Raw genomic sequence first — 25,904 nt, 5'->3', positions numbered from 1 at the left:
ATCTAGCCTCTCTGCACTCAACAGGCCAGCTTAGAGACACCACAAGGTGGGGCAAAGTCCCTCCTGGCAGTGGGGTTATTGGGTCCTCTCACTTCGTTGCCACTCAGGGGTGTGGTCTGCCTGAGCCAGATGGCTGCTGTGGTATGGGAGAGGAGTCAGCACTGGATCCCACGGGCTACTCTCTCCATTCTCTCCCCAAAGCCTCTGTCTCCAGTCTTTCCTCAAGTGTCTCTAGCCCACTCTGCCCCCGCCTTTGCCAGAGACCAGGGTAAGTGGCTGCAAATAAAAATTTATACATTGGCTCTTTAAACAGCTCTTTGCATCTCCTGCCACCTGTCTCTGGCAGAGAGCAACCCTGCCGCTTTTTGTAGCTGGTTATCTGTGTACTCTTTGGGCTCTGGTTCTGTAGACTGGAGATTCTTGCTTATGGTTTAGACCCCACTCTCATCAGGGAGATCCAACTGGCTATATCAATATCTTTCTGGTGCTGCCGCCCATGGGCATCCTGCCTGCCTTCTCCAGTTTCTACCACACTCCTTACCAGTTCAGCTGTGCTGATTCTTCTCTCTGTCCACGGTAGTAAGGCTCCTCTCTCACCATTGTTCAGTTGTTTGTTCCAGGTGATTTCTCCACAATTTAGCTGTAATTCCAGATTTGTCCTGAGAGGAGGTCAGTGTGACTTCCACTCACTCCTCCGCCATATTGATTCTCTCTATTGTTAATGTGAAACGTTAACTACCCCACAGGCCAATGGAAAAGACTGTCTCTTTTTTTACTTTTAATCAAATCTTAGAGATTAACAGCTCCATCTCCTAGCTTTCTCCCACCTCAGTAATCTACCATCAATGTATTTCATGTAACCCTCCTTACCTTATCTCCTTTGATTCCAATGTATAAAATGAGCTCAAAAGTGCCATTCTAGAGAGAATTTTCTCAATCTGGGAGAGTTTTGGGCATGTCCTCAAAATTTTGGTTCAGATAAACTCTTGTAAAAAATTTTTCATTAGGTTGGACATTCTTTCATCTGACACTATGAAGATACTGGATTTTCCACACCTACCTACTCTATGTTAATACCTGCAAAACTTCAGTTCATGCATGACACACAGTGCTGTGTAACAGTTGGCTACTTTTATTAGTATTTATGTATTTTTAATACATTCTGGGTTTATTTGTGTAATTTAGAAGTAAACCTTATGATATCCCACTCAGCAATATCTTCACTGATATATCTCCTAGGGCAAGGGATGTAAAGGAAAGAATAAACAAATGAGACTACATCAAATTAAAAAGCTTCTGCATGGCTAAAGAAAACATCAGCACTCAATGTTCATAGCAGCACAATTTACAATAGCCAAGTGTTGGAAGCAACCTAAATGCCCATCAGTAGATGATTGGATCAAAAAACTATGGTACATATACACAAAGGAATACTACGCAGCAGAAAGAGAAAAAGAACTACTAAACTTTGCGACAGCATGGATGGAACTGGAGAGCATTATGCTAAGTGAAATAAGCCAAGGAGCAAAAGACAAATACCATACAATCTCACCTATAAGTGGAACCTAACCAACAATACAAAGATGGAAGGAAAATAAGACCAGCAACACTGAAAGGAAAAGAAATCAACAGAGACAAGAGGGAAGGAGTGGGGGGGCGGGGAAAAGGAAGGGAAGGGGAAAGTCAAAAAACATATAGCAAGGACTCATGGACAAAACCAAAGGGGAAGAGCTGAGGGAGGGAAGAAGGGACGGGGCAAGGGAAAGTGGTAGGGGGTAGGCAGAGAAATGTATTTGAAAGAATAAAAAAAAAAGAAAAAAGAAAATTAAAAAAAAGAAAAGAAAAGAAAACCTCAGCAAAATGAAAAGGGAATCAATGTATATGGGAAGACATATTTGCTAATGATACTTCAGACAAGGGTTTGATCTCCAAAATACATAAAGAACTCATATGACTCCACACCAGGAAGACAAACAATCCAATTAAGAAATGGGCAAAGGACTTGAATAGACACTTCTCCAAGGAGGACATACAGAGGGCCCATAGACATACAAAAAGGATGCGCAACATCACTAGCCATCAGAGAGATGTAAATTAAAACCACAATGAGATATCACTTCACACCAGACAGAATGGCCATGATTAACAAATCAACAAACAACAAATGCTGGTGAAGATATGAGGAAAAGACAACCCTGGTGCACTGGGAATGCAGACTGGTGTGACCACAGTGGAAAACAGTTTGGAATTTCCTCAAAAACCTATAGATGGAACTGCCTTTGCTCCAGTGATCCCATATTTGACATTATACCCTAATCCTGAAACACCAAAAGGATCTATATACCCCAATGTTCATAGTAGCATTATTTACAATAGCCAAGTGCTAGAAACAGTTTACATGCCCATCAGTAAATTAATGGATCAAAAAAATTGTGGTACATTTACACAATGGAATACCACGCAGCAGAAAAAAAGAAGGAACTACCCTTCGTGACAGCATGGTTAGAAGTGGAGGGTATTATGCTAAGTGAAATAAGCCAGGCAGCAAAAGACAAATTCCATATGATCTCACCTATAAATGGGAACAAGTGAGCAAAACATTACCAGACACGTGGAAATAAGGAACAAACTGACAGTGACCAGAAGGGAAGGGGGAGAGAGAGAATAGGGAAAGAAGACGAAGGTTCTAGTCAAGAAACGTGTATTAAGGACCCATGGTAATGGACAACGCAGTGGAAATGGAATGTGGAGTGGGGGAGGGCAGGGGAGAGCAATGAGGTGAAAACTGGGACAACTGTAATTGAACAATAAAAAATGAGTAAAAAAATAAAAGTAAAGATTATGGTTATCAATGACATTAATAATTCTCCCTGTGCCCAAATGCAGGCAGAGAGCAAGGACCACTTATTTAATTCCTCCATTCCAAAAGTCTACCATGATGGCTAGCACATCTTGGTCAAATAGGAACACTTGTCCTGAGAAATAGCATGTTGTTTCCAGGCCTCCCTGCCAGGCTGCCTAGGACTATACCCCACACTCAGACCCCTGGGTCTTCTCCTTCCCATTCAACCTGGGCTGACCAGTGCACAAGCAGGTGATTCCTGGGGCTGGGTCACCAGTATATCACTGGGACACATCACACACTGTTTGACATACCTGACACCTGCCTTCCGGAAGGAAGCCCGAGAGGCTGATTATGGCGACCACCGCCAAGCAGTGGGTGCTGGTGGAGATGGTACAGGCGCTATACGAGGTGAGCTGGGCGGCTCGGCGGCCCGGCAGGCGATGACCACATCGGCTCTGGGGAAGGGGAACGACTCGTGCGGATTTGTGGTCAGGGGCCTGGGCGGGATTGGCTCGGTCACTACCGGATCCTCGGCGTCCCTGGATGGAAGGGCTCGCGGGCGCACACCGTCCCAGTGGTGGTCGGTGGAGAAGGACCGGCAGAACTGGGAACCGGTGATCTAGCTTTGAGCTCCGGCGGGCGTGGAGACCGCTGTGGGTCCTGTCGTGACGCTGGAAAGGAACACGTGGGAGGGGGCACCGGAGAGAGGCTGGTCCTCAAAAACCAGCCTTGGGACTGATGGAAAGGCGGGTGGTGAAAATAACAGTGGAAGAAGTCAGTCTGGCAAGGGGCAGGAGGAGTCAGGTCCTGGGAGCTGTGGAGCAGGTGACAGGGGAAAGAATTGTGATAAACTGGAGTTTTTTTTTTCCGAGACGTCAGGTAAGAAAAGAAGCTGAATTATTTAGGGTTTAGGAATATGAAATACACGTCGTTTGTCACTCTTTCTCATATGTCCCATTTTCTGCCTTGTAAATAGACACCTCTTTTGGTAGATCTTTAAAAGAAGAGTGGTCAGGAGAGTTTTCAAAGTCTAGCCATTTCACATATGTTAGGTAACATGAAATCAGAATGTCAGTCATAGGGAATGTTTGTTCATTTGGCATGTATTTAACTGAGCTTCACCGTGGTGTTCAATAGAAACTTCTGTTTGCTCTCTGAGCAATTCAGTACAATAGCCACTAACCCAGTGTGGCAGTTAGGCACTTGAAATGTATCTAGTGCGACTGAGGGACTACGTTTTTTATTTAATTTCGTTTAGATGTAGATTTAAATAATCACCTGATGACAGTAGCTATGGTATTGGACAGCACAGATCAAGATGCTGGAATTAGTGCAGTGAACAAACAGGCAAAAGTTCCTGTGCCTGTAGAGCTCACATTCATTTAAAGTGAATTTCAGTTTTCTTTTGACAATTTTTTTACAACTTAATATTGCTGCTTACTGGCATGGCCGATGATGGTGTCTGCCATTGCAAGACCTATGAGGAAGGACTTGCTGAAAAACAGTTGACAGAGCAGATGTGGCCTATGTGATGTCCAACATTAGCTTAATTATAGTAAAAAAAAAAAAAATCAAAGCCAGTGAAATGTAATGGTTTTCTTGTATAAATGAATAATTTTCTTTTTTTCTGTTGTTGCTCCCTTTTTGAAAACTGCATAATTGATGAAGAATGACTCTTGGGAGAAGTCCTCCTGGATGTAACATTTCCAGGAAAAGAAGCTGCATTTGTGATTTGCATTAATTCACTGGACAGTATCTCAGTTTTTCTTAGGATCGTGTCTTTTCATAGTGGGGATGTTGAGTGACTCGGACAGATGTTTGCCTACTAGAATCCAATTAGTGAGAAAACCAAATGGATGTTTAGACTAGAGTCCTTATTCTTAAATGAATTATATTCAAGGAGGATCAGCAAATTTAAAAAGTCATCTTAAAGAGAGATTTCTTGTCTTGCTCCCAGTTTCTGTGCATTTGGTGTGTAGAATCTGAGGAGTCTTATGTCATGTACCCAAAAAAGAAATATGTAATAGTGTGTGTGTGTGTGTGTGTGTGTGTGTGTACCATATGTATACAGTTTAAAAGTTATTTGTACATTGACCGGGAGTTTACAAACAAATTTTTCAGCATTTTTCCAATCTCCACATTCTTATTTTTTTCAACTGTGGTGAGTCATCATCTCTTTCTTTCTGTCTAATGTTTGAAAATAACTTATGTTTACATTTCTAAATACCTCTTTTAAATTTTCAATGGCAAAGTGTTGGGACTAGAGCACCCTGTAACTGATTGGGGTTTAGCTGATGCGTGAACATGTGGGATCTTCCACATGTTCTTTGTATGTCTAGTTGGACAAAAATTAGAAGTCACCTTGGTCTTTATCCTGGAAATGTACAGCTGAAAAGAAGACATGGCATGGATAGTTTCATTAAGGTATCTTTATGCCTGTTGACATGGAAAACACTACATGCCTTTGGAAGCTACAGTAGAAAATGACCTGCTATCCCTTTAAGCATTTGTAAAATGTTGTTTCTTTTTTCTCTCCCATGTTGCAAGAAGGATTTGAAGAGTCTTGTCAGAAGAATACAGAATATGCAGTAGGATATGCAAAACTCTCTAAGAATTATGGAAACCGGTTTCCCAATAACTTTCTGAACTCATCCATGGTAGATGGAGTAACAGAAGGCTTGTGACGCTGTGGAATGTTTGTTACAGTCATCTCCCAGCAGTAAAAAATTAACTGCCAATAAGATCGCATAGTTGATGTTGTTTGATATGGGGGGATTTTGTATCAGGTTTCATTTTAAAGACTTTTTTTTTTCCTAAACATGTTTTAAAGCTGCAGTATCAGAGGTTTTATGTGTAGAAGAAATTGCCTACTGTTAGAAATGGGACACGGAATAAGTAGAAATGAAAGGAACTTTGAAAATAAATTTTAAGAAGCGATAGGCTTAAGGTCTTGGGAGGCAGTTATTTGCAGTGCATTAAGTTTCATGTGCAGGTTTTAAAAGAGTTTATTTCGCTTCTTGTTTTCTACTCACTCTTAGGCTCCTGCTTACCATCTTATCTTGGAAGGAATTCTAATACTCTGGATAATCAGACTTCTTTTCTCTAAAACTTACAAACTGCAAGAACGATCTGATCTTACAGTCAAGGTAAGAAATTAAATCCCAGTTTTTTTATTTGGTGTATGATGAGAGTTGCTACATCTTCAAAAAAGGACTTGTGGTCGCCAACTACGTGCTAAAATATTTTCTGGAATGTAAGGAAATCAAGGGGAATGTGATACAGGGTAGGTAAAATGTGGGAAAGCCAAGGATGAAGTACCTATCCAGAGGAGTACCAGGGGACCAACTTCCCTGCTTTGCTAGAGGCAAAGAGCAGTCTCACGAGTAGGCGATGAAAGGGAAGCATGGGCAACTACTGGATTTCCAGTGTCCATGTGCAAGATTACATGAGTTGCTAGAGCCCCACTCTTTCTGAAGTCTGACCAAAAGTTTTCCCTGTGGCGAGACTCCTTCTGGCCCCACAGTCCCCACCTCCCCACCCCAAGCCAGGTGAACCTTAGGAAATAGAAGAGCCTAGAGGATCAATGGCGCTCCCCCACTGCTGTCCATTCATGTGCAGGAAGATGTAGGAGCACTTAGTGGCTGCCTCAGTGGGAGAGAGAAAGAACAGTTTTGACTGCAGCATAGTTTCCATCACTTGGGTTGTTTTGCCAGGTACCCAGGGAGGCAGGGATTGTGAGAGACGTTTTTCTGCAACAATCTCTAAAACGTTGGTTCACCGGGCAGCATTGAGTGCAGCACAAAGATGAAGCACGGGGCTTTTCTTTACTTCCTGGACCGTTCACAGAAGGAAATGCAAGTGGAATCACCACAGCAATTTACGGTTGCTTCCCCGGTTTCTCCGACTTGCTGCTGCTGTCTTGAGCATTTATGTTAATCATGAAACCATCAGGCACTGTCCCTAGGGAACATGCAGCATGTGGTTCTGAGGGCAGAAAGTTTTAGCAACCTAGGTAAAGCACAATAAAGAGATGTCTCATTGCATGATTTCTTGTAACCTTTACTATGCCGGTGCATATTTGACCTCTGTTTGGAGGAATACCCTAAACTTGACCGCAGATCGCTCTCCCCCCACTGCCGACCCCCCGCCCCGCCCCGTCCCTTTTAATGACTACTTTGTGGGATTACCTTGCCACTGAGCAAATACTCTTTAAATAACATTGCAGTAAGACTGGGCCCCCAAACCAGAAACCCAGCCTATACTTTTTCCTTTGGTGTTTAGGAACTTCTCATGGAGGATTATGGGCCATGACACAAATTAGTCCGAATGTTCTTAGTTTTTGTTCTTCCTATCTCAAAAGATCATCCTGCTCTCAACTACAATATTGTTTCCAGACAAATGAGTTTTAAATTTAAACATATTGATCCACCCACATACACATTTTCAAAAGAGTGATACGTAAACTAGTTTTAGAGTGATCCTCTGAAAGCAGACTTAGCTAGAACAAGATTTAGTGATCACTGACACCTTGCCCTAACAACAGTGGAAGAAAAAGGAACTGTGAGTGTTGTGAGTGAGAAGTGCCCTTCTCAGTTAGCTAGGTGTACAGAGGCTCTTGAACAGCAAGGCACCTTGAGTGGATTCTAACATGTGTCTGCATGGTAGCAGTGCACAGTGTGTATGACATGTACTCCAGGCTTGTTCCGGCTGCTCTTCTCTCCCATGAGGCCATTGGCCGAAACACATGAGAACTTTAGTGGTTGATTTATTCAGCCAGCGTTTTTGAGAGCCTGAAAATCAGGTGACTGTGCTTTTGGTACTGCTCTGGAGTTGCACATCAGGGGAAGAACGCACAGAAGCATTTATCGGAAGTATGAGACTAGAGCTACTAAGAGAGGGTCTACTTGCAAGGCATCATGTTAATTTAGGTGCCTCATCTCATCCTGTACATCCAGACGACATTTTCAAAATTACCTGTTCTTCTGATACAAGAACGGATAAGAAACTCAAAATAGTCAAAATACTTATAATGCATGAAGTAACAGATAAAGGGAATAAAATAGCTTTTTATGACAATTTCCAAACAAACTCCCATTGCAGGAATTAGGAGAGTCTTTTTTTCTGTATTTCAGCTACACCTGAATCCCTGCACGTGGCTTGTAGAAACAGTGCTTTGTGATCTGGTTGATCCCTTCCGGTGATGGTCACCTCTGTAAGCACTTTGGGTGTGGCTTCCTGTGTTGTCTTGGAATAGAGGCTGAGCTGCTTCTCACCTTTGTATTGTAGACTTTCTTTTTCTTTTACAATTTATAAGGTGTGCGTCATCCTTCCCACAGTGAAAAATTTTGACCATAGAAATAGAGTTTCCTCAGTTTTTCCAGTCACCCACAAAGCCGCTTGGAAAAAGAGCCTTTAGCCTACAGTAAGAGGCCAAGAGGGTAAGTGCCCAAAACTCAGGAGTGATTCTGTTTCATTTCTAGCCACAACTAGACCTGTTTCTCACAGTGTGTTCATTATGACAGTTCCACTGCAACAAACAATTTAGATGCTGCTGGAGTCACTGTCCAGTGACTAGCATTGTGCTGTGTTTTAACACCTTTTCTCCCATAGGAAAAAGAAGAATTGATCGAAGAGTGGCAACCAGAACCTCTTGTTCCTCCTATCTCAAAAGACCATCCTGCTCTCAACTACAACATTGTTTCAGGGTAAATCAGTTTGCTACTTGAAGGACTTTCACTCAGTTTCCTGTGGGGGAACTCACCAAAATGTATAAGTGGTTTAATGGTGATCCTTTTTTACCTGAAATAAAAGACTTAAATATTTCTGCAAGTCAAAAACTATCTGCTTGGTTGCCAATATAAGACTTTCTTTTGGGAGTGGTATGGGCATTTTTTAAAAAGATTTTATTTATTTATTTTTAGCAAAAAGGAAGGGAGAGAGAAAGAGAGGGAGAGAAACATCAATGAGTGGTTGTCTCTCTCACGCCCCCAACTGGGGACCTGGCCCACAAACCCGCATGTGTCCCAAGTGGGAATCGAACTGGTAACTCCTTGGTTTGCAGGCTGGCACTCACTCCACTGAGCCACACCAGCCAGGGCTGGGCATTTTTTTATAGTCTCTAGGCATTACTGTTCATACCTTTTTCTGAAAACAATCTCTTTTTCAAAGTAATACACACGCACGATAATATGTCAAGTGGTCTGACGCACTTAAAATGAAAAGCAACAGTGCTGCTTTTTCCCACCTGGGTTTTTTGTTTTGTTTGGGTTTTTTTTTTTTTTGTTTTTTTTTTTTTGACTGTACATTTGTAGCAGGGTGCCTTCATAATTAGGTCTTAACAGTATGCTGACACCATTACTACTTGATTGAGTAATGATGGAAAACACCTAATGGCTCTCACAGTAGGAATTATGAAACTTAAGCTCACTGATCCTACGTCTCTCGTTGTTTCCGGAGTCTGATCTGTTTCTATTTTTAGTTCTCCTGTTAGTTATCTTTGCTTTTCGTGTGTGGGGTTTTGTTTTTTTTTTCTTCGAAGATTCCACTTATTTGTTTATTTATTTATTTATTTATTTAGAGAGAGGATAAGAGAATGACAAAGAGAGGGAGAGAAACATTGCTGTGCAAGAGAAACATGAATCGGTTACCTCCCATACGACCCCACCCGGGGACCTGGCCTGCAACTGGCGGCCTTTAGGTTTGCAGGATGATGCCCAAGCCACTGAGCCACACCAATCAGGGCATCGTATACGCCTTTATTAACTAAGAAGTATTTTAAAAATATAGAAAATATCATGCACATGTGTATCAACCGTCTAGAATTAACGGGCAGTAACACTTTGTTATCTTTTTTTGAAATATGTTTTTAAGAAGAAAGAAAACATTACAAATATAGCTAAAGAAACCCATACCACTTCCTCTTGCCTCCCACACAAGATCACCACTGTCTTGTAGTCGGTGGGTGTTTTCCTTTGCTTATGTTTATACTTACTACATATGCCTGCCATCATGAAAATATTTAGCATTTTGTTTAAAATTGTGATGCAGGTTATTCTCCTGAGCATATCCTTCTGCTTTGATCCAAAAGAGCCTTGTATTCTTTGCTTTTGTGGGTTCTTTGACCTTACAAAAATTCCGCATGTTCTGAAATCAAACTTACCGACCATTAATCTTTTGAAAGAAATCCTTCCCTGCCCCAAAGGTTTAATTTGCCTGTTTTCCATGCAGTGGTCAGTTGTCCCAGCATGATTAGTTGAGTAGCCCATTTTTTACCTACTGATTAGAAATTCACCTTTTGTGTACCAAGAACCCTCATAAAGGGTCTATTTCTGGCTTTGTTTCTATTCTTTAGGTGCACTTGTCTCTCCCTGTGCCAGAATCTCACTCCTATAAATAACACAGCTTGAGAATAAGACTTGACAAAAGTGAGTCCTCCTGTTCTTGAGAATAGGCTAGACCAGGAGTCCCCAAGCCCCAGGCCACAGACTGGTACCAGTTAGGAACTGGGTCGCACAGCAGGAGGTGAGCAGAGGGCGACTGAGCTGAGCGAAGCTTCATCTGTATTTACTGCTGCTCCTCATTGCTTGTATTACCTCCTGAGCTCCATACCTGCCTCGCCACCCCTCCCCCAGCTCATGGAATAATTGTCTTCCACGAAACCGGTCCCTGGTGCCAAAAAAGGTTGGGGACTGCTGGTCTAGACTTACTCTTGACTCTGTTCTTCACTGAGAGTTTAGTTTCAGTTAATCAAATTTGACCCAAAAAGTGGGTTTAGGTTTGTGACTAGCAGTGTGTCGAATTTATAGATTAATTTGGAGAGAATGGGAAACTCGCCAATAATGGATCTCATCGCCCTGTGCCTGGGTTGTCACTTGTATATTTAGGTCTTTTATGTCACACAGTAAAATTACATGACTTTCTTCCTAAAGACTTGGCTTGTCTTTTTTGTTTCTACTTTTATTTTGAAACAATTGTGGATTCACCTGCAGCTGTGAGATATAGCACAGAGAGATCCTTGTTGGGTTTTCCCCAGTGGTAACATTTTACGTCCATAGTACAATATCGCAGCCAGGAAACTGACATTGTGTATCTTCTAATGGATTTGTCCCTAGGTTCCAGGGTTTGGGTTTCTGTCAGGAGAAGTGTCTTTTTCTTCTGTTCCTGTGTCATTGCACTGGCTGGGGGCACCTCCCATACAGTGTTGAATAAGAAAGGTAACAAGGGCCTCAGTGTCCCTGGTGGCTTGTAAGAGATAACCTGTATCAAGTACTGAGGCCTGCCATTCTCTTCTTGGTTTGCGAAGGGAACTTTTTGGTTTTCAAATGAGAATATTAAAATTTACCAAGTTCTTTCTGTCTATTGAAATAATCATGACTTTTTTCCTCCAATCAGTTACCATGTTAAATTATGCTGGTTGATTTTTAAGTTGGCTGTGTATATATGTAAATTTTTATTAGAGAAACTGCTATCCGCGTGCCACGCATCCTCACCCCAGATTCCCAATCTGTAGAAGTAATTACTTGTCTTTCTTTAGCTCCTTTTTTTATTCTTCTGGCATTTGCCTCTTGTTTTTCTAAGGAACTTGCTTATGCTGTTACTTCTTGAATACGTTTCTCTCTTTCCCAGCTTTAATTGTATTCATTAGCGGTAGGACATAACACATGCACACTTGCTGTCCCCAGGCCCATGGTAGCCCCTCTCGTGCCTTAGTGTGGACTAGAAAGGCCCCTCTTCCTCTGGGAGCACAGCAGCCTGATGTGGAACTTGGCTGTGCAGGCACGTGCAGCCACGCTGTTCATCCCTTCTCCCAACAGAGTTCTGTTTTTGCATTATGTGTCCTTAGATTATTTAGCGCTTACATTTTTATGACTGCATTAATATCATTCATTAGTTAAGATTAGCATCCATTTTTTTCAATATGCAGAATATTTTAATTACGTTTTCTTTCTGGTTTTCATTTTTGTTTGTCCGCTTGCTTGCTTGGTTTTACGTATTAGTCTACTTCATCCCATTGTCTTCCTCCAGGAGTTATTTCTTGGGTCCATTTTCATTTTTCCTCTTGGAACCATTGTCTTCCTGCTCCAGTCGTGACTGGTTGCTAAATAGAGCTGCTGCCCAGGGTGGCCTGGGATCTCAACCTCTGCTTTGGCTCAGAAATCCCTTCATCTCTTTCCTGCATTGTTCGTGTCCTCGGCCCGAGTTTACTCCCGGGTACTAGTAGACTACAGGTTGACTCCTGAGGAAGGCTATGGAAGGTAAATTTTTTGAAACCTTATACATCTTAAAATTGTTTTTTATTTTACTCTTTTACACTAGAGTGATTGTTTTTCCTGCTTTTATTGCTCTCTTAGATACATTTCCAGTGTCTGGTGATCTTTACATCCTTTTCTTTCAACATGCAGAATACACTCATTGTAATCAACAACAAGCATACTGTACGTAGTCTGCAAAAAGCAGGAAAAAAATCGTGTTTTGTTGATATTGATAAACTTAGAGTTACTCCTCAATTGCTGAAGTACCTCTTTACACTCAGTACTGAGTTAACACAAGAGTAAGTGAGTTTACTTAACTCGGATGGATTTTTTCCCTTCAAATAACAGCCTTATTGAAATATAATCCATAAACCATAATACTCAACCTTTTAAGACACACAGTTACGTGAGTTTTATTATATTCACAGACTTGTGCAACCATTGCCACCATCCAATTCCAGAATATTTTCATCACCCCAAAGAGAAACCCCACACCCATTAGCGGTCACTCTCCGTTCCTCCCACTCCCCAGCCCCTGGCAGCACGAATTTACTTTCTCTGTGGATTTGCCCAGCCTGGATGTTTCATATAAAAAGAATCATATATGTGTGTGTGTATAGTACTTGGCCTTTTGTGTCTGCCTTCTTTCCCTTAGCCTGGGATTTTCAAGGACCATCCATGTTGAAGCATGTGTCAGTGTTTCATTCATCTTAATGGATGAATAATATTGCAGTCCGTGGATAGATCACATGTTGTTTACACATTCATCAGTTGATGGACATTGGTGTTGTTTCTACTTGCAAATACATGAAAAAAGAAAAAATACATTTACATATATATTACTCCTATGAATATTTGTGTTCACATTTTTGTGTGGACATACGCTTTCATTTCATTTAGTGTATATACCTAAGAGTACTGGAACTGTGAGTCCTACAGTAACTCATTTTGAGGAATCGCCAAACTGTTTTCCATCCTCCAGGCGATGTAAGAGAGCTCTAATTTGTCCATGTCCTGGCCAGCACTTATTGTCTGTCTTTTTGATTATAGCCATCGTAGTAGGTAGGAAGGGGTATCTCCCTGTGGTTTTAACTTACTCTTCCCAAATGGCTAGAGATATTGAGCATCTTTTCATGTGCTTATTGTTCATTTATATGTCTTCTTTGGAGACTAGTCAATACTTAAGTCATTTGCCCACTTTTTAATTAGCTTATTTGTCTTTTTATCATTGAGTTGTAAGATTTCTTTATGCATTTTGGAAACTAGGCCCTTATCAAATATATGACTTGTAAATATTTTCTCCCATTCTGTGGGGGTTTTGTATCTTTTATAGTATAGTGGATTTTTTTTAAGATTTAAAAAGAATTTTATGTATTGATTTTAGAAAGAAAGCGAGAGAGGGAGAAACATCAATTTGTTGTTTTGATATTGATGCATTGATTGGTTGATTCTTGTATGTACCCTGACCGTGGAGCCAGCCTGCAACCTTGGCACATTGAGATGACACTCCAATCAATTGAGCTACCCAGGCAGCGCCAAATGTTTTTAATGTTTTTTAATTTAAATTATATTTTATTGTTTATGCTATTATGGTTGTCCCAATTTCTTCCCCCTTTTTGCCTCTCCAGCCTGACTGCACACATACTCCCTCAGGCAATGCCCATACCGTTGTCTGTGCCCATGGTTCATACATACATATAGTTTGGCTACTATATGCCCTCTGCTGTACTTTACATCCCCATGACTATTCTGCAACAACCAATTTGTACTTCTTAATCCCTTCACCATTTTTGCCCATTCCCCCAACCCTGTTCCTATCTGGCAATCATCAAAACATCCTCTGTATATGTGATTCTGTTTCTGTTATGCTTCTTTGTTTGTTTTTTAGATTCAGTTATTGTTAGACATGTATTTATTGCCATTGTATTATTCATATTTTTCATCATGTTCTTCTTCTTAAAGAAGACCCTTTAACATTTCAATAATACTGGGGTTTTTTGTTGTTGTTTTTTTGTGATGAACTCCTCTCACTTTTTTGTGTCTGGGAAGCTCTTTATCTGTCCTTCAGTTCTCCATGATTGCTTTTCTGGGTAGAGTAACCTTGGTTGTAGGCCCTTGCTTTTCATCACTTTGAATACTTCTTGCAAATTCCTTCTCTCCTGCAAAGTTCCTTTTTAGAAGTCAGCTGACAGTTTTATGGGAGCTCCCTCTTAGGTAACTAACTGCTTTTCTCTTGCTGTTTTTAAAATTCTCTCTTTATCTTTACCCTTTGGCATTTTAACTAGGACGTGTCTTGATGTGGGCCTCTTTGGATTCCTCTTGTTTGGGACTCTGCCCTTCCTGGACTTGTATATCTATTTCCTATACCAAGTTAGGGAAGTTTTCTGCCATCATTTTTTTCAAATTGGTTTTCAATTTATTTCTTTTCTCCTGTCATCTCTGTGATGCAGATGTTGATATGCTTGAAGTGGTCCCAGAGGCTCCTACACTATCCTCGGGTTGTTTGGGTTTTGTGGGGCGGGGGGTGGGGGGAGTTGGACTCTTTTTTTCTTCTTGCTGTTCTTATCGGGTGTTTTTTGCTTCCTTATGTTCCCAATCACTTACTTGATTCTTGGCTTCATGCCTTCTATTGTTGATTCCCTGTAAAAATCGTTCTTCATTTCAGTTAGTGTGTCCTTCATTTCTGGCTGATTCTTTTTTGTGGTTTCCATGTCCCTTTTTATGCTGTTGAAGTTCTCCCTCTGAGTTCATTTACTCTTCCCCCTAAGTTCACTGAGCATTCTTATAACCAGTGTTTTAAATCTGCATCGAGTAGATTGCTTGTCTCCATTTCGCTTAGTACTTTTTCTAGAGTTTTATTCTGTTACTTCATTTGAGCCACGTTTCTTTGTCTACTCATTTTGGCAGCCTCCCTGTGTTTGTTTCTATGCATTAGGTAGAGCTGCTGTGTCTTCCTGACTTGGCAGAGTGGCCTAATGTAGTAGGTGTCTTGTATCGTCCAGTGGCACAGCCTCCTCTATCACCCAAGCTAGGTACTCGAGGTGTGTCCACTGTGTGGGCCATGTACACCCTTTCCTTGTAGTCGAGCCTGGATTGCTGTTGGCAGGTCAATGGGAGGGATTTACCTGGGCTTATCAGCTTCAAGGGCTGGCTGTGACACTGACCACCAACCTCTGAGCACCATGAAGGATCCGCTGTGCACAGGCCCACTCCACGGAGCACGGCTTACTTCAGCAGGGCTTTGGTGCCTTCTGAGCCCTCCCCTTGAGGATGTCACTTGTGGAAGTGATTGGGTGGTGGTGCTCCTACATGGTCTGTAGCTGTCCACTCGGTGTGCAGGCTCTGGGACCTACCAGGAAGCACAGGCCAAGGACAGCCGCTGCCTATGTTCTGTCTGGAGCCACCCACCATAATATCCAAAGCAATCTGCAGATGGCTGCTACTTGTGCTGGGCTTAGAGATGCCAGAGCGAGGCCAAGCTGTGAACCAAGGCCAGTTGCTGCTAGCACTGGGCCTAGGGGCGCACTGAGGCCAGACGTTGCTTGTTTGAGAGAATTTAGGAAAATCTGAAGCGCGAACCAAGAGAAGCCAATTGTATGAAAAGCCACTGAATACAGCTTGGGTGTGCCCTAAGGTAGGATGGGACAGAGCCTCAGGGAATTACGAGAGCAGGGCAAACCCTGTGAGCCAGGTTAATGGAGCCTTAAATATGGCACCCTCCTGCCAGCTTTGTTGGGGGAGAACTCAGAAAAGGAACAGTGGCCTCTGAGAGCACTTCTCTCTGAGGGAAAGCTGCTCCCCAGCTCTTGCCCTGATGCCAGACACTTTGTTTCCTCCCCTGTACTCCACTGGTGCCTTTGAAGCTGCTCCACTGGCGTTGGAGTTCAGAGGGAGTGAGTGCGAGGAAGTCTGTGCACAGGCCCTTTAAGAAACACTGCCTGGGACTCCGGAAGTTTCTCTTCCTCAGCCTCAATCCCAACTGGTTTTTATAGCCAGGAGTTGTGGGGACTCATCTCCCTGGCCCTGGAACCCTGGACTATTATCCCTTGGTCCTGAGATACTACTCCTGATTTTTATCTGCCACACATGGGTGTGGGACCAGCCTGTTCCATGTTTCCGCCCCTCCTACCAGCTTCGATGTAGTTTCTTCTTTAATTTCGTAGTTGTATGACTTCCATTCAGCTTGATTTCTGGAGGTTCTAGATAATGGCGGTTCTGTCAGTCAGTTGTAATTCTGACGTGGTTGTATGAGGAGGAGGCCGTGCTTACCTATGCTGCCATCTTGACTGGAAGTCCAAATGTTTTTAATTTTAATTAAGGCCTATTTATCTACTTTTACTTTTGTCACTTGTGCTTTTCTTTTATATCTAAATATGTTTGCCTCACCAAGATTATGAAGATTTTCTCCTTTATTTTCTTTTAAGAGTGGATAGTTTCGCTCTTAACTTTAGGTCAGTGATTCACTTTGAGTTAATTTTTATAATGCTATGAGGTAAGGGTTCATCTTCATTCTTTTACATGTGTATACCCAGTTGTCCGAGCAGCATTTGTTGAAAAGACTATGCTTTCCCTGTTGAATTGTCTTGGCTCTCTGTCGAAAATCCATTTTAAAGAATGAGACACTGAAATGCTAATTGGAAGCCCTGTGTAAACGGGCTGGGCTTCCTGACTGATAGTGGGCATCACTAGACAAGGACTTGTCCATTTATTTGAGGGGAACCCCAACTCAGTATTTTCTGTTTTTCTTCTCTTGATTTTGAGTTTTACCTAAAAGGAGTCCTTCGGTATGTTGGGGTGGGGTTGGGGCAGTCTTAAGGATGCCCTTAATAAACCTGGTTTCCAGCCCTTTGGGAGCTGAGGGGGAGGACAGACAAGGGCTTGGTGTCCCATTTTATTATGTAGATTTATACTTGATTTCTGTTTTCAGAGTGGCACGCATCCCCCTACTGGTTCTTAGGACTGTTAGTTTATATTCAGCCTTTCCAGGGTGAATCTCCCACATTTCTTCAGGGCCGGAAGGGGATCTGAGGAAATGACTCCCCTTGAAGATTTCCAAGCCATCCTCCTGAGCCCACCCCGCCTGCTCCCTACTCTCACAGGGAGCTCTGCCCCCTGCCTGGGGGCATTTTCCGGTTTGCTGCTGGGCTCTTCCTGGCCAGCCTACATCCATTCAGCTTTCTCGCTGATCTCTTTGACTAACCAATACAGCTTATTCATTTGCTTTGCAGTTTCCAACTCTTCGTTAGCCATCTCCTTCTCTGTCTTGCTCCTGGTAAAGTTAGACATTTTAGACTTTGTAGGCCTTTTTGTAAGCTATCAGAAGGCTCCAGAGTATGGAGTGGTTTTTTTTTTTTTCTTTCTTTCTGTCTTGTTTACCACGAGTCACTGGTAGGTTTTTCTATTAGTAAGTAACCCTTACGTTCCTAGAATAAACCCTCTTTAAGCATGACTGTTTCGTTTTTATACATCGTGGGATTTATTTTTGCTAATATTTGGGAGTTTTGACATCTGTGTTGAAAAATGAGTTTAGTCTCTTCTTTTCCCTCACTGTGCTGGTCCTGTTTTGGTATCCAAGATGTATTAGTCTTACCATTTTCTTAGCAACAGTGTGTATTTCCTGTGGTGTTCTGTTGAGCGTAGATTTTTAATTGTGAATTCATTGTCTTTAATGAGTTTGTAAAGCTATTCAGTTTTCTTTCTTAAGTTTTGCTAACCATCATTTAGTCATAGTCCATTTCTTATGTTTTCAAATGTACTGGCATGAGTAATTTATAGGTTTGTCGTGGGCATGCTTGTATAAAACACATGCATAAAACCTTACTATACAGATGGATATAATGACACATCTGTAGATCTTGTGTCTACTTTGTGAGCATCACTTGTGTCTCCTTCTTTCTCACTCAGATTTTCTAGAGGCTTGACTTCTGGTTTAGTTGATTCTCTGGTTTAATTGGTTCACTTTGTCCATTTTCAGCCTTTCTTGGAGACACAGGCATTCACCCTCTGCTCAGCTTCACTCTTGTCAGCACCCACACGAGGCTGCACTCTTGTTTGCTTTGTTATTTTCTTCGCCCCGGTGCCCCACATCGACTCTTTGTCTCTACTAAGGCACTCGCTGTAGTAGTTCATTACACTTTCCATCCTCATTCTGTGTTATATATTTTTGTTATTCATATGATATATTTTATTTTTACATTGTATGTTTGAAACCACATACTCTTAATGTTTTATGAATGTATGGTTTGTTTTTTTTTTGTCATGTGATCTAACTTAATTTACTCCACCAATATGTGAATATGCATACAGGCAGTGTCATTACTGTATTATATTAAGCAAGAGAGCAAAGCAAACAAACAAAAATGTTTATTATATACAGGGTAGGAAATGGAATTTGAATCTTCAACATTTTTGTAGACCATAGTAAATGCAGTCAGTAAAATATAAATATTTTACACTACCATATAAACATGGTCCTACAAAAGGAAGAGTGAAGAGATTTTTCAGATTGAATAGCTTCCAAAGAAATGTTCTACTCACTGCAAAGTGTGATGTTACTTTCTACTGCTCTCTTGTACCAAGGAGAATTATTCCATTTTATAAAGATGTTGTTAAAAAGTTAGGATATCCTAGTGTATATTAAAATTAAAACATAATCAGGAGATTGAAAATTTAATGAGCTGATTATTCTACTGATTAGTTTTATTTAAGAAGCTCACCTTTTTTCTCTTAAACTCTCAATATTATTCCTTCAGTAGTTGAAGTCTCTAGGTTCTATGGATCCATACTGTATTTTTCAGCCTAAGAATTGTCCCATGAGCATATTTAGCTGGTCAAAACATAAACTGGATATAGCTGTGTGACTTGATTAGCACAAGGTCATTTTTTCAATCAAAGAAAATTGAACTATGCACATAAATGACAAAGTGAGTCAATAACAGCACGTGTTGTGGCAAAGAAAGTCCACAGCTTCAGAGGATGCAAAAGACTTCAAATTATATAAAGACAAGTTCTAGGTCAAAAAGGAAATAAACAGTCACAGAATGTCATGGTTAGAAGAACTAAAAGGTCAAATGTTATAGTCAACCACCTGATGCTTGAGGGCCCCCATTAAACACTAACTAGTTTGCTTTTCGTTTACAGTAGTTTTGTTTTGTTTTTTTGTTTGTTTCTTTTTTCATTGTAATTTTTTTTCTTTTTTTCTTTTTTTTTTAATTTATTTACTTTTAAAATACAATTTGTCTCTGCCTCCCCCCTCCCTTGCCCCCTCCCACCTTCCCTCCCTCAGCTCTTCCCCTTTGGTTTTGTCCATGAGTCCTTGCTATATGTCCCTTGACTTTCCCCTTCCCTTCCCTTTCCCTGCCCCCCCCCTTCCTCTTGTCTCTGTTGATTTCTTTTCCTTTCAGTGTTGCTGGTCATATTTTCCTTGCTTCTTTGCATTGCTGGTTAGGTTCCGCTTATAGGTGAGATCATATGGTATTTGTCTTTCGCCCCCTGGCTTATTTCGCTTAGCATGATGCTCTCCAGTTCCATCCATGCTGTCGCAAAGTTTAGTACTTCTTTTTTTCTTTCTGCTGCGTAGTATTCCATTGTGTATATGTACCATAATTTTTTGATCCAATCATCTACTGATGGGCATTTAGGTTGCTTCCAACACTTGGCTGTTGTAAATTGTGCTGCTATGAACGTTGGGGTGCATAGGTTCTTTTGTATTGGCGTTTTGGTGTTCTCCGGGTATAGTCCCAGCAGGGGAATCGCTGGATCAAAAGGCAGTTCCATTTTCAGCTTTCTGAGGAAATTCCACACTGCTTTCCATAGTGGCTGCACCAGTCTGCATTCCCACCAACAGTGGACTAGGGTTCCCTTTTCTCCACAGCCTCGCCAGCACCTGTTGTTTGTGGATCTGTTTATGATGGCCATTCTGACCGGTGTGAGGTGGTACCTCATGGTGGTTTTGATCTGCATTTCTCTGATGGCTAGTGATGCTGAGCATCCTTTCAAATGCCTCTGGGCTCTCTGTATCTCCTCCTTAGAAAAGCATCTGCCCAGGTCCTTTGCCCATTGTTTGATTGGATCGTTTTTTTGTGCTCTAGACTTCATTTTGATTTTTACAAGATTTTTACTCAACACATTTTTTTCAACAAATATTTGAGCGTCTACTATGTTTAAGGGATGTGTTGAGCATATTGGTTTACACAGCAGTAAATAAAAATCTTAGTTTTCTCAGGACAGACAGGCCAGTCAGCAATGAAATAAATATTACATTAGCTGGTATTGGGTGGCATGAGGAAATATCGAGCAGGGTGCGAGTGCTGGATGTACTTCTTGTCATCTCTTCTCACTGCTGCCTATTCTGTCATGTGTGGTCACTGAGTTTTACCTAGCTATTTTCCTCCAGATGGAAAAATGCCATCTTGAGGAGAAAGATGCTGTAACTACCCCTGTAGCTAATATCCTCTTGCCCACCTGTTTGAATCCTTCTGGGATCGTACAGCCAGGAATGGGGTATTGATATACGCCCATCTGATTTCTCTGTGGGAATTTTCTTCATCGTGATCGCCCCGTTGATGGCCCCTTGAGTTCGTTTATCAGGGTTCCAGTCCCCTCACCACCTGGGTTGGTGACATTGTTTTATTTTGCATTTCTCTGATTATGCGAGCCTTTGAATGTTATTTCATCTCCTTATTAGCTCTTGGGGTTTTGCCTTTCTGTGAATGCCTCCTCATGTCTCTCATGTCTTTCTATTGAGCCCCAGACTCTTTTGATTAGCAAGAGTCCCTTACACTGTGTAGATTCTAATCCTTGGTTAGTTTTTGATGTAACACTTTATTACATTTATTTTAAGATGCATTTTTTTCCCCCTCTATTTTAAGATCTCTGAATTGGAGGTGAATTTCACCGCTGCTGTAAATCATTGTCAGCCAGGGGGGCCTGGTGGTAGGGGGTTGTCATTGCCTGTGTACCAGTGAACTTGGTCATGACTATGTTTACTGCCAGCACTTCAGCTGAATTATGTGCACTGCTGGTAAGTAAATAAGCTGGTAGCAGGAGAAGGGGCCAAACCACTCTGAGGAGAATGAACAGAGGCTGCTGTGAGTAAGGCTTTGAACATGCCTTTGTCAGACTTCTGCTGCCTTTGGAGAATACTGGCCTATTTTCTAGAAACGTGGTTCAAATGGCAAAAGATGTAACTAGGAATATAGTCCAATAGGAACGTTCCAGCATTAAAACTTAGTGAATGGGTGACATTGTCTTGTCAGGTAATCTCAGAGGTGGTAGGGGACCATCCTGCTGAGCAAGGTCTGGGTGTTCAGTGGCAGGGAGCAGAGGAGTATTGTGTGATTATCCATGGTGTCCGCGACTTAGCAGAGAGCAGATCCTCAGAACTCGGGCAAAGAGGTTAGGAATGCTTTGACTGATTTAATTGCTTTGTATGGTTCTTTTTATATGTACAAAAGATTATAACAGAAACCTCCGTCTAAGAATGCCCAGCAGATCTTTTCATGAAATACAACCCATGAAATTCTAGATGGCAAGAAAACATCATGACCTTTTAGTCCGCAGTGTTTTCTTCCTTAATGGTAGATAAAATACAGTTGGTGGTTTCTTAGAGTTTGTGAAATACAGTAAATCTCTTTATTTCCCATCTGTTCACATTGTCTTTGGTGTCTTCATTGAACCACGATTCTTAATTTTGACATGATCAGATTCATTCATTTTGGCCTCATGTTCTGCGTGTTTTCAGACTTGTTTAAGAGAACATTTCCTACTCCCACGGTCACAAAAACATTTTTCTACATTTTGTTTTCCTGTCTTTTCCAAAATATCTTTTCAGTTAGTAACATTTGGAATTTACCTCTGTGCATGGTTATACAACTTTATTTTTCTCCATCGAGAAATATCTACACGTAACTTAGTTGTTTGTGGGGCAAATGCTATTATCTGCCAGGTTCTTATGTATATACAGTTCTCTTGAGTTCTAGATTCTCCCATTGGCCTAGTTGTCTATTCTCACACCAGCCCCAAACAGTATTAATGGGCTCTGTAGTATTTGTTTCTTTCTGATAGAGCACCATTCTTTCTAAGGTCACTTAGCCATTTGGGAACCTTTACGCATCCATGCAATTTCTGGCTCTCACTAATGGTGAAGCTGTTGGTTTGGTTGGGAAGGATTTTACAATATTTTCCCTCCTTCCCATTCTCTGAGTCTTTGGTTGTGGAGATGTCTTTCTAGACTGGTTTTACTTGCTTCTGCAAGGTTATGCTCCTGTTATGCACCAGGATTCCTGCGTCAGGGACATACCTGCGTGGAGCACGGGTATGAACCTTCTGTTTCTCACTGGAAACTGTTTTCCTTCCCTGTCCCAAGTGCTGGACAAAAATCAGGCCCTGGCCTCCCTGGGTTGTGCTGCCTCTTAACTGCAGTCAGGGACTTCTGGGCGTGTGTATTCATGATAGTTTTTTTTTTTTCTCTCTGTGTTGCAGTTTTTGGTGAATGGCCTCAACTTGCACAGCAGCAACCATTACTACAGGCTTGTCTATGTAGGTGTTTTGTCTCTTAATCTTTTTGTGAGTCAGAACCTTCACATGAGGGAGGACTGGGGAAACTTTAAGAAACCCCGAGAAGGGTGAAATTAAATGACACGATGGATTCGCAATCACAGTGGGTGAAAAGAGAAGCCCTCAAAGCTGTAGAGGGAAGGAAAAAGGTATTTAGAGAGCCCCTCTTTGGGCCAGGCCTGTTTATAATGGAAATAACCTTGAGTAAAAGGTTCTCTCTGCACTTTATAGATGAAGAAACTGAGGCTCACAGAGCTCAGGTAACGTCCCCAAGGTTCTGAAGCCATCAGTGGACACATTGTCGATGGGATGTCTGACTGATTCTACAATCCATGCTCTTTTCACTGAGTCATCTTGTGTTTTGTGAATTTGTGTCTGCCTTTTTGACTTTATTTGAAGTTGTCAATCATTTCCTTCTCTGGTTTTCCAGCATCTCCCTCCCCCGCCCCAGAGAAAACCAGCTCCTTTTAAACATCCCGATGACAGCAGTTTCTCAGTCTTTTCTGGACACATTGCATTTTCAAGAGCAGCCCAGCTTGCAGACAAGTGCAAATGTGTAACTGAAATAGGTTGCGGGGACAGTCCTTTTCTTTGTGCTGTGCTGTGCCTTCTGATAATCCCAATCCATCTCATTCTTGTGGTTGCCTTTAGTTAAAATAGGCTGCTTCTGTCGGATTCAACTGGTCTGACAACCCTGTCATTGCTTGCGACCTGTAGATTGGCCCTGTGTTTCTGAAGCGTGGCTATAGCTAACATTTGTCAGCCAGGAACATGATGGGCTCTCTGTCGGGAGTCCACCTCCTGTCGCAGCCGTACTCGGGTGCACGTGCCTGTGGAATCGGCCACGCTTTTCCCTGTAAGAAAAAAATTGTTGAGGGGGGAGTGCAGGGGAGGAATTTCTGGTGAATAGTATTTCAGCATTAACTCTAGAAATTGGGTACGTATCCCACTTATTCTTTTAGTGGCTCCCTACAGGTAACATGTATTTTTAAACCACTTCACTGTAAGATTGTAACTTGCTCTGCCTATTCCTGCCTTTGATCTTGGTCTTTTTCTATTTTCGTACTCCAGAATGTTTCTGAGATACTTTATTTAGCTATTCATTCTTAAGTGGATTTTTAAGTCAAAACAAAGATTTGCCATCATCCATTTTGGAATTCTAGTTCACTTCTTAATTTAAGTGTACAGGGTCCCCTATTAAGAATAGAATTACTGGGTGAGTATTTGATTTTTAATATAGCATTGTATAATTTTACTTTTTAAAAAGAAAAGTAAAAGCTAGGAGACCAGTAGGCAAATAGGATGGAGTATCCACACTTGTGTGTCCTGTCTGCTGCCACGAGGTAATGCGGTAGTGAGTCTGCTATAACACAAATGTCAGCTGAAGTAAACCACTCTTGTCTCTTTTCCGCAGCCCTCCAAGCCACAACATCATAGTGAATGGAAAAGAATGTATCAACTTTGCCTCATTTAATTTTCTTGGATTGTTGGATAACCCTAGGGTCAAGGTAAGTAGCATCAAAGCTGAAGTGGAAAGATAGTATGGCTGACTTAAGAAACTGGACATAAAATCAAAGGCAAATGCAGAACATGAGAAAGGGCTCTGCGAGCGTCTGCCATTACTCCTTTCTGGAAGAGCTATGACCCGGATTTCCACAAAGGGTGGGGGGCATGTCTGTTGTGGCTTAGTGTTGTATGAGCCGGACCTGGTCATCGTCAGAGATGTGTCTGGGAAATTACTTCATTTCCTGTTGAGATTGTTGGCCAGTACATGTTTTTGAGAACAGGCTTATGTCCACAGATGTCAAAAAGTATAAAAGCATTGTGTTAACCAGCATTTGATAATCATGTTAGTAGAACATTTCCATGTTTTAAGTTATATCCCTATGTCCCCAAGTCTCTATGTCTGTCTTTTCTTTATATCCTGTTATGATATCATAGTTCCTAGAAAGAAAAGAAAATGGAGGGGAGAGTTACATGGGTTAAAGAATAAGAAATGCCCGTTTTGAACTCTTATTTTCTCTTCTTCCACAAAGGCAGCAGCTTTGGCATCTCTAAAGAAGTACGGTGTGGGGACTTGTGGACCTAGAGGATTTTATGGCACATTTGGTACGTTTCTGTTGTATTTTTCAGGCTACTGCTTTCAAGAATGAAGATTCCATTTGACTTCAAATTCCTGGGAATAGATATCCTTAATTAGTGGTGGCATTAATCTGGTGCTATTTCTTACCTGGCTTTCTAGAACATTGTGTGTTTGGAGCCTTTGGATGTCATTTGTGGAGAAGACCCATAGTTACATTAGGTGTGTAGTCCTTAGGACAAAGCCTGTGCTGCGTTTCCACATGCCCCTAGAGGCAGTGATGTGAGGAGACTGTTAGTGCCTGTGGCACACAACGGTTGCAAGGGGAAGAGTCCTGTGTGGGTGGCTGTGCTCTTCGAAGCTGTGTAGGAATGGGGATCTTCCATGTCTGTTTCTCCAGTGTGGAGGGTACCATCCTTGTCTGCATGCAGCCAGGTGGCAAAAACAGGGGAGGAGTGCAGGGCAGCCGTATGGTTTTTGGCAGGCAGGTGGCGCTGCACATCATTCTGTTCACATTGCCTTGGTGAGACCATATCCCAGGTCAGGCCTGGCTGCAAAGGGGACAGGGAAATAGCTCTAGCTGCACAGCCAGAACATTACAGGGAGAATGGCAAGAACAGATTGAGGAGTGTTAGGCTCTGTAGCTCTTTTCCTTCTGGAATGAAGATGAAGGGTCATTGGATTTGTGTGTGGGTGACCCTGGGAAAGGCTAGCTAAATATTCGGATGACTGTGTGTGATTTCAAACCCTATGAGCTCCCTCACTGAGACTTGTCAAGGACAACCATGGCATTTTCTGGTTGTGTTTATGAAATGTATATTGTTATTTTTCTCTTTTGAAAATTTTGAAAATGTTAAATAATTGTTCAACTGAAAGTATTCCTTGAAATATCATTCTGGCTTACCGAATGTCAGGGTGTGGGGAAAGTAGAGCTGACGACGTCTCTTCTGCCCTCATTTCCACTTCTGGGTCTTTGTGTGTTTTTCTCTTTTCTTTCTTTTTTTCCCCACTATCAGTTAAGATGTTTTTATTTAACAAAGCATCTTTATTCCTTAGTATGTTTAGCAATTAAATTGTTTATATCGGAAACAGGTGGCAAGAGTTAGTGTTAAAGAATCCTACAGCTGTGACTTCCTGCCAAGATGAAGGTGTAGGTAGGTACACTTTGCTT

The 25,904-nt window shown here is 41.7% G+C and overlaps 1 protein-coding gene across 1 annotated transcript; it reads left to right on the top strand.

Annotated features, from left to right (window-relative positions):
- The first annotated feature begins 3,196 nt into the window (after positions 1–3,196).
- Positions 3,197–24,806, top strand: LOC129082254 (serine palmitoyltransferase 1-like). Its single transcript, XM_054587936.1, has 5 exons — positions 3,197–3,253; positions 5,884–5,991; positions 8,456–8,550; positions 24,068–24,161; positions 24,690–24,806. Exons 1-5 carry the CDS (start codon positions 3,197–3,199, stop codon positions 24,804–24,806), a joined length of 471 nt encoding a protein of 156 aa, XP_054443911.1.
- Positions 24,807–25,904: the final 1,098 nt, after the last annotated feature.

The sequence above is a fragment of the Pteronotus mesoamericanus genome, unplaced genomic scaffold (genome assembly GCF_021234165.1).
Source record: "Pteronotus mesoamericanus isolate MK-2021 breed Mesoamerican mustached bat unplaced genomic scaffold, CSHL_Meso_final scaffold_125, whole genome shotgun sequence".
Classification (NCBI taxonomy): domain Eukaryota; kingdom Metazoa; phylum Chordata; class Mammalia; order Chiroptera; family Mormoopidae; genus Pteronotus; species Pteronotus mesoamericanus.
The sequence above is the reverse complement of the archived record's forward strand: the minus strand, read 5'-3'. Positions and strand labels throughout refer to the sequence as shown.